Below are 9995 nucleotides of genomic sequence, written 5' to 3'. Positions count from 1 at the left end.
ATATTTATATTAGTTTCATGGTCTTCTAGCTTCTTTTCCAATTTATTCAAGGTAGGAACAACTTCGCTTTGATAAAGACAATTTGCGTCAAGCGACAAATGATTTCGACGCCACATTATTCCTGCAAAATAAATTTTTCGAAACGCACGTGCACGGTAAAAACAACGATAATTCAACACTGCCACAAATGGTCAACATTCAAGAAATATATCAGCAAGAAGGAAATATAGCTGGCACACCCGTGCCTTCTCACCAGTACAAATAAATTTTTTGTTAACGTGTTTGCCCCAAAACAATAGGCAATAACAACAGTAACAAGTAAGGAACACAACTGGAGCTTCATCAAACGAAAGACTGACCGGGCTCGGGAACATCTACTACTTCCAGAAAGTCAGGTATGTTGCTTATCCATGGACATTGAACAAATGATGTTTGTTCTCACGTTGGTGCATTCTGATATGTTTTATTTATCGCAGCTGTCCTTTTACAATTTCGAAACCCATGTAGCTGACACGAACAATGCTTATATGTTTTTATGCCAACAAGGTTTACTTCGCTTGTTAAATAGTGGATTGACCAGTCTACTGGTGTGACAACTGTGGAGGTCAAAATAAAAACAAATATATTTTGTTTGTTCTGATATTTTTTTATAAGCTTTATGCTAGAAAACGCAAAAGACTCACGGAATCCTTTATACCAGACGATCTGCTCAACGTCATTCAATCAGGAAGGTACAACCCATCATTCAAAGCGATCAATATGACCAATTTCGAATTTTGGGATATAAAAAGGCCTTCAGACTTGTTCTAAACATTTCGAAGCTTCAAATGAGCAAAGCAGTCATAATACAGATCGATAGAGATAATTCCATAAATATGAAAAACAAAAATGTATTTTCTGCATTTGCTAAATGCTAAACCACTCGAACTTCCATCTGAAAACAATAATAAAAGTTGCTACACGCATAGATTAGAAATTTAAAAAAATATATTTATTTATAACATGAAATTTTCGACTACGTACTATGTCATTTATGATACATTTTGTTTCACGTTTGTAGTTAGTTTAATTTTTATTGTTAACAAGCTCCAAAGTACATACGCAATAATTAATAATTTTAACGAATATTGTCTTTTTATTTAATTTTTCATGAATATCTCAAAACATTCTTTTTGGCTGGTTAGTTTTACACTGTCTTAAGACATTAAACCCACGTAGCAAGTCGGAATAACATGATGCTGTGGTAGCTATCACGAAGGTGAGCAATAAAAGCGCAGACGAAGTAGCGCTTGCGGTGGCTAAAACCAATTGCAAAATCAGCCATCAAGATATGGATGAAAAAAAAACGAAAATTATTGAGAGAGACGCCACGGCAAAGGGAAGTCAAGGAATTCCTCAGAAGCCCATCGACCAACTTTACAGCAGACCTAGTAAACTAGAAAAGGGAAGGTCGACTACTTAAAAGGCATCTAACTATAATTAGAGTGAAAGCAAACTATTACAACATTTTAAGGGCTAGCGAGATTGCGTTTTCATCTGATGGGCGTAATCAAATCAGAGTAAAATAGCTACACCAAGAATCCTCTCTCTCTAATCAGAAACACGAAGCTAAATAAAGCTCTTTTGAGAGAGCCACAATAGATCCTTTGGATAGCAGTGACGGGTAATTGATAATTTTCCCAATTTGAATATTATGGTGACGCAGAACATCACGAGTCTTGTTAGACCTTCTTTAGTCAAAAGAGAATTATGCCCAGGCCATGGATCTGTTTGCTTTATTTATTTAACACATGCTCCTTAATAAACATAACCTACCATTCAATGCAAATAAATATTCATAACTACATTTTATATTGTTTGTTGGTTTTTTTATGTTTCATAAAATTGTTATTATTCTTCGTTAATGTATATTGTACAAACTAAGTCAAATATTCTACTATATTCTATTCACTATTCTACGAAAACAGCTGATCATTATGATGGCCAGAGAAGAAACCAGTGAACTCGATCTAAACTGAAATGACATCGGCGTGAAGCAAATGTGCAACAGAGAAAGACAGCTAAGTAATAGAGATTCTTGTTTTCCTTTTGCTCATTTATATAAATGAGAGAATGGGATATTCTAGCTGTTAAATTACTTTATTAACGAATAAAAAAAATAAAAAATAAAATGCATAACAATCTAACCTCGTGAACAACACATGCACGCATTAACAAAAGATCGAAAATATTAATACGAATTCCAGGTTGTACAAATTTGTTTCCTTGAAATTTAGCTTCATGCATTTTCCCGGCTTTCCCGCTGACATTGGTAAAAGAGCCGGTCTAAGTTAATCCGTAAAACTCAACACTTTCAACCTTTGGAGTAATTAGTATCTACGTATTATCGTATTAACATATTACTATTCTTATTTATTTTTATTTTTTATTTATTTTGTTTATATATACCATCCCCACTTAGGAAGATGAAAATTTTTTGACGATTGTAGAAAAAACCTTTTTAATTTTTCGTGTCGCTTACTAAATTTTAAACTAAAAAAATAAAGATAAAAATAAAGATACTTACTTAAAAGGTGAAGTCTTCCACGTCATTTACAACATATTCTATTGCACTTGATTTTAAAGAAAATGTGAATTTTAAAAAGTTGGTTTCATATTTGGAAAAATTGTCGTAAACCATCCTTATAATTCTAAGATATTAACTCGAGAGGAAGTGGACCAATTCATAAGATGCAGATGATAGGCTGATCCGTACGACAGTTACCAAATACCGGCTCCACCATCCAAGTTCTTTATTGAACAGGCTTTACATCCAAAGCAGACGGAGTGGAAGAGGACTAAGAATCCTAAAACAAGCACATGTAGAAAATATACAAATTAAATCAACTACAGGGGGTACATTCTGAAACAAAACATAGAAAATGATCTCTGCAGATTGTGCCACTTAAAACCAGAAACCGCACAGCACCTAACGAAGGTATGATCTATCCTGGCGCCGCATGATGATGCGGTTAAAGTTCCACACCAAGCCTTCTGTCAGAAATATCACCTTACGTATGATATCACACCATACTACAACTATCAACCTAATAATAGAGGATCGGAACTAAGATCGACCTTGACCATAGTGTCAACCAGATAAAAAAAAACATTTTATCAAATAAAATAAGTTTCTGAACATGACTTGATATGGCAACCTCAACGGAACTGTTCAAGATTTTTTTTAATAAAAAGTTAAATAGTGGTGCTTAATAGAGGGTGCTTAAGATTCTAAACACAAAGCTGACAGCGAGGAACCAGGTCACTGGTTTAAACATCTGGGCAATGCCTAACACGGCTCTTAATGACGAACCCCAACGCATTAGTTAAGAGGCTCTACCATCCTCGAGCAAGCGCTGGGTCGGCGGCAAATGGTGAACATCTTAAAACTAGTCTAGAAGCGACAACGCGGGTTGGCTCTACCCAGATTTCATATGGCCATCTAGAGCACAGTTATTAGGACTCGCGAATAACACTGCCTAAGGCTGGAGGAAAGATGTCGAAAATGTGGAACCTAGAAAATCGCAAGCTGTAGGTCGCTTGCAGGCAACGCATACCACAATTAAGTGGCTAAACTCATCCACCACCAAGAATGATCTTCTTCAGATATGGCCACCCAACTTCAAATATCAGTTCGAAGTAGTTCTAGAAACAGAAAGAGCAGTACTGTTATTCAACTTCTATCATATGGTCTACTGTACACATAAAATTGGTATTTTTGTTTATTCTTATGTGTGTTGCTTATTTGTTGTATTTTTATTGGAGAAGTATTCATAGTTCACGCATGAACTAGTTTCATAAATGTTTACTAGTAAATTATTTTTTAAATGTAATTGTTAGAAAATAATTGATAAAATTGAAATATTTGGCGGTACCCAATTAAATTATTTTCCTAAAATAAATTGTAAGTGTAAAAGTTTCTAATAAAGCCGCATATTGAAGTATATGTTTCCCCATGTCATTATGTAAATTTTATTTAAATTTAGTTAAGAAGAATGATAGGGGTAGTTTAATTCCCCTCTATTTTTAAAGAAATATGCAGAAATTCATTTCATCATGATAGTAGAACTTCCGTAATGTTTTATCATTTTATATATTTTGGTTTTTGAAATAAAAACATAATTTTTTTCCACATTTATAGCTATATCTCGCAGTCAATAATACATGCCAACAAAGATTTGGTCATTTGGTATTTTTCACATTTTTGGAGTTATAGGGAGTAAACTAAACTAAAACAATGTTGTTTTTCTTTCAATCACGCAACATCTTAATAAGGACATTACGTAACATTCTGAAAATTGAAATTTCTATGCCACTGGCATACATTTTGCATAAATTAACAGAATATTAACAGGAAATTCGACATAGTCTTTATAAGGAATGCGAAGAAGGTTCAAGATATTTTAATAATAGGACCAGGCGATTCTATGGTATAGAGAGAGCTATTTCTGCTTGTGCAATGTTTGTTATACTACTAAAAATTTGAAGAACAAGTCTGCAATTAGGCCGGTGCCACATGAACCAGATGTCCCAATACCTGAGAATTCAGCCAATTTAGAATTCGATAACATCCATTTTTTTGAACCTGAAATAGATCAAGATAGCCTTAGTGATGTTGGTATTATATGTAGTACCTCTCAGCAGATTTAGTGAGAGATTTAGGTTTACCTAAGGATCTTTCCAAAATTTTAGTATCTAATCTTCAAAAATTTACTGACATAAAACGTTAAAATGCCATATTTCATTTCAATTTCATCGATATTCCTAATCTGATAAAAAAAAACTTGGTACATATTACACTTCTGAGGACTGGAGGCTTTTTATTGACTAATCCAAGAGAAGCTGTTCTTTCGGAAATGTGAAAATGAAAGAACGCTACGAAAATCTGAAACTAAATGCGAGACTTCTACTAGGTCAGGAGTCAGGATACATGAAGCACACCTGTTTTTTGTGTAAGTGGGACGGTAGAAACATTGGGTGGAAAAGAACTGGCCAAAAAGAGTTAATTTAACTCCCGAATCAAAAAATATTCTTCACGTTAGTCATTGATTCACGGAAAATTCTCTTAGCGCCGTTGCATATTAAATTTGAACTGATGAATCAGAACGTTAAAGCCTTAAATAAAGATGGAGCATATATTAAATACCTATGTGGAAAATCCACTGGGGAATCTACTAGACGAAGTTTTTCGGCCAAGAGTGATAGAGCTTTCACAAATTAATGTTCTTAACTATTGTTTGAGGCTTTGTTATTTAATTTAGATTATCTTAATTCGGTTTTTGTTTTTGACTAATAAAATAATGTTTTGGTCTGTTTAAAATCTACCCTTTACATAGGTTGCCGTGTATATTTAAAATTAGTTAGTGCAAATTTGACTTGCTTTAAAGTGCTAAAACAGAGGTTAATATCATTATTGTTAAACAATTAGAAACAACTGAACCCGAAGGATTGTCTGCAAAATGAGCTAAAACAGCCTCTTTTAACTCAACTTCGTCGTTAAATCGCCGTCCACGTAAGTCCTTTTTCAAATATCCAAACAAATAATGGTCGCTGGTGGCCATATCTGGACTATAGGGAGGGAACCCACACGCTTGTGCAACACCAGCAGTATGGACAGGCGCATTATCGCCTCTGGTCAGTTTTCCTCCACGTTTTACACCGTATGCAGTCTCACAATTTATGTAATAATGTTGCGTCATATTTACCATTGACAGTGGTATTAGTTTCTTTAAAATCTATCAAAAGAATTCCAACACAATCCCAAAAGATCGTGGCCATCACCTTTACGACGCCACTCCATTGATTCTTTTTTCGATAGAGGGTCATAACAGAGAACCATAGTTTCATCTCCCGTCACAATAGTTTCTAGCACGGACTTCGGTTCCGATCCACAGAGTTCCAAAAAAGACCGTGCACACTCGACACGGCGTTGTTTTTGAATAGCCGAAAGGTTTTTAGGAACCCATCTTGCACTAACCTTATGCATACCTAAATGATCATGCAGGATTCGAAGAATACTTGTATCAGACAGCTTAGTAATTTCTGAGATTTGCTTGACCTTTAAACATTGGTTACTGAATACCACAATATCTTCCGTTATGACTTCCACTGGTCGACCAGTTCTTGAATCATCTTCAAGGGACTCCTGCCCCATTCGCATACGAAGGAGAACTTTAGCCGTACACACCATCCAGCCATTCTTTAATAATTTTAGGTGCTAACCCTTCTTTTATCAAAAACTTTATGACGGCTCTATACTCAATTTGCGTTATATGCAACATTTTTTCGGACACGTCGTGTTTAAAATGCTGTCAATAAAAAACTATTTGACCCAAGACTTCAATTTTTTTTTCGCAGCTTACTAAGATACATATTTAAAAGAAGACAAAGTTTTATCGTGATGCTGGAGCTGCATCTATGTCAGGCCGGGAAATTTTGGCGCTAATCTCGTACGTACACGCTAATAACGAAATATTTTTGTTTACAAAAAACGTCACCATGGCCGATCAGACGCTGCTACCCAGATAAAACTTTAATGCGCTTTAATTGCAATGTTTTGGTTTTTTGCTTATGACTCAAACATCAGTGAAAATAGATATACCATAAAACTATAAGGATTCCATTGAACCCCAAAGATGATGTCCCGAAAATTATTATTTATAAACTGTTACAAGTGTTTCGCCCACATGGGCATCATCAGACCTATAAAAGCAATTTTTTGAAATAATTAAATAACTTCAAAATACGCACATACAAAGAAGTCAACTCAAAGGCACAAATTGGAATGAGACAGAATCCGTTTGATTTTACCGAGAACTAAAAAATGAAATACGAAATGTTGCGATTAAGAAGTAAAAAATATAACAATATAACAAAAAAAAACACCTGACATTTCCATTCGGAGAAAAGTTATGTTCCGTAGACAAAAGATGAGTAGGGAAAGCAGATTTGGTTAGTTGGTTAGTAGATTTGGCAGATTGTTCGTTTTAAACGCTATTGATAAATTCCTACTCTTGAACAATTTAGCTAGATGTAACGAAATATTACAGAAATAAATCAACTTGCGTTCTGGAGGTTTTGATTTTATTATATAATACAATAACTGGTATTTGTTGCCAAATTTGTAAAATAATTTGTTGATTGATCAAACTGGATAACCGTTATTGAATGCAATTTGTCTAATTGAAAGTGGAATATTGAAAACTCTGTAGAATAAAATCATAACAGAATCAAATTTATTAGAGTATGGAGAATTGGAGGAGAATTGTCAGTAGATGTGACTTTTCTGAACATCTCGAATTCAATCCTTTTACTTTTCGTAACTAATAGAAGATGAAGAAACGGTAAGGTGCCACCGACTTCCTTCTCCAACGTAAAATAAATGTTCACATTTAAGGAATTTTAAACATTTAATTTGAATGGTTCCTTTTTCAATCTAAGTACAGACAATGCTTTTGTTTTTTTGATTGATTTATAAAAAAGCGATGATTAAGCAAAACCATATATAATTTTGATCAAATCGTTAGCGTTTTTTTAATGTCGTAAGGTTTTTGGTTTTTTCTGTGAATACGATACGATTTCATTTACGGCAATTTAGATAAATAAAAATTTAATTGTATTTTTAAAATTATATCGCCAAAAGAAAAATTTGCCCGCTAAATTCAACAACCCCATCAGCATATGACCCACTGTGGGGCCGATGGACCTCGACCTCGTCGAGAGCGCCAAACCAGAAACCCTTCGACGTTTGGGTCCCCTCCCGCCCTCCACGTCGGCCGCCGTCGCCAAAAACACCGAAAACTGCACGATCCGAACAAAAACCTCCAATTACCGAAAAAGACTCGGCAACGCCGGCCGAGAGACCGCCGGCCCGCCGCTCCTCCTCCCCGCCCCCCCCACTTCCACCGCCTCGCCGGTCTTTTGGGCGAAATTGTATGCAACTTGTCGCGGGTGCAACGCGATGCCTCCACGATGCGGCTTTAGTCGTTCTTCGCGCGCGCTAACCAGCCCAACAAAAACAACCATCGTCGTCCCGACAGCGTAAACGTAGACGCACGACCCCGCCGAATATGTGAGACCGAGTGTTTATTTTTGTGCGGGACCGTGAAAAAAAAAATGGCAATCAACTTTTCGGCTTCGTTCGCTGCCTGCCTGGCCGCGGGACTAAAAGTGCCTCGTCAGATTATGTATTGCATCTCGCAAGGTAGGCGCCCGCGGTCGATAATTAACCAACCCCCTTGTAAATAATCGAGAACAGACACCACAGCCGTGTGGCGGAATCACTGACCCGCGTTCGAGCGTCTCGACGTCCGCTGGACGCCGACCCGACGCACTTGCAAGGTTCCCGCCGAGAAAGTTGTTTTGTTTGTTGTTGTTTGCCAGGCGCGTTGGCCTTCGGAGTTTGATATTGGGAGCAAATAAACGATAACGATGGGCATGAAGAACTTCGCGAAGTTCCCGAAGCAGATTGCCAGAGGAACCACTTCTTTCTGCGGTTGAAGGTCACAGACGTTGATAAATCTTGATGAAACTGTATATACTATATACCTTGGACTTCCATTGATTATTAACCTTCTGAACGCTTCAACTGTTCATCTATCTCCGGCTGCCTTCAGGAGAATTAGTGTCCACCTGAAGATGACTGAAGATCACTTTGACATTTTTGACAAATCTGACCTGCTTGATCGATTGCTGCACTCCAAATTGCTCTGAAAATAATAGAAAAAAAATCTAAATTGTCTTATGGGAATTTACATGTAAAAATGAGAAAATTTATTCTTGAACACACATGCTATTCTACTGGATCAAAGTTACCCGTGATTCGGGGTTACTTTGACACAAACGTTAATTTCGATATAAAAAGCATTTTAAAGCATCAAAGAAGTACCGGCAATGGACGCAAAATCAAGAAGCATTAATTTCAAATATTTTGTTTTTGCTGAGAAACTCTTATTTAAGGCACTGGTCATTACAATCACAAAATTGTTTAATTATATTACACTAACGGAAAAAGTCTTTGTTATTTATAAGAACCAAAGGTTAAACGTACCCAACACTAAGAAAAGATTTCTCAACTTAAAAACTAAATAAACTTTTGGCATAAACAAAAAATAAATAAAACTTAAATTTAATCTTTTTTAATTTTCGATCTATTTCGATCCCAGTTTCATCGCTTTTATCGGTATATAGTTCCTCCGGCTCGTCAGTCTTCGCAAACTAGGCACACATAAAATAACATTCCGTCCAGTCGACCCTCCCTAGTTGGTTTTTAAAAAACATGCGGCGTATAGCACATTTTGAATTTAAATCGCCCTTCTCAAACTTGCTTTTGTTATACTAAAAGGAGGACGCACATTAGATTTCTTGACTTTGCCTATGACCTATTTTGATAGTATTTCTGATCGCCCTGGCTGGCTGTCGTCGCTCTTGTCTAGGATTGAGGTTGAGATTCTACTTCATTTTGGATTTGCTCACTTGAAATCACTTGATCTTCAATAGTCATCTGCTTTCCAGCTTCAAACTTCTTTCCCTTTTTTCTTTTTTTCTGATATTCCCTTCATTCCTTTGTAAAACTCCACCAATGATGAATCAAGAACTCGTCTAGTTACAGGTAATCCTCCAGGAATCTTCCTTAAAACTTCATCAACCTTCATTCGGTACAGTCCGATGGTTTTAAATGGTAGATGGTTCTTTGGGTAAAGTACTTTTTTCCAATATTTCGCACCACTTCTTCTTAAAGGGTACAAATACAGCCACGTCTAATGCACGCATCAAATGTGTGGGGATGGCGGGAAAAGGGCGCATATAAATATTATTTTCTAGGGCTGCTTTTATGACCCGTGGTGAAAAATGACTAACCAAGTTACAGCTACAACTGCTCGTGTTTCTGGTTCCTTGGTAGAGCTATTATTTGGGGTAAAAGGGATTTAGTCCAGTACACCAAGGTTTATGTCCAG

The 9995-nt window shown here is 36.2% G+C and overlaps 1 protein-coding gene across 1 annotated transcript in view; it reads left to right on the top strand.

Annotated features, from left to right (window-relative positions):
- The first annotated feature begins 8057 nt into the window (after window positions 1–8057).
- Window positions 8058–9995, top strand: part of LOC132697941 (zinc finger protein 768) — a 55375-nt gene continuing 53437 nt past the window's right edge. The window contains exon 1 of the mRNA XM_060663720.1: window positions 8058–8242. Coding sequence (XP_060519703.1) covers window positions 8155–8242 — 88 coding nt within the window. The 5' untranslated portion in view covers window positions 8058–8154. The remainder of the gene's footprint in view (window positions 8243–9995) is intronic.

Source organism: Cylas formicarius, unplaced genomic scaffold, assembly GCF_029955315.1.
Source record: "Cylas formicarius isolate icCylForm1 unplaced genomic scaffold, icCylForm1.1 PGA_scaffold_2__14_contigs__length_35257938, whole genome shotgun sequence".
Taxonomy (NCBI): Eukaryota; Metazoa; Arthropoda; class Insecta; order Coleoptera; family Brentidae; genus Cylas; species Cylas formicarius.
This window is presented reverse-complemented; position numbering and strand designations above follow the sequence as displayed.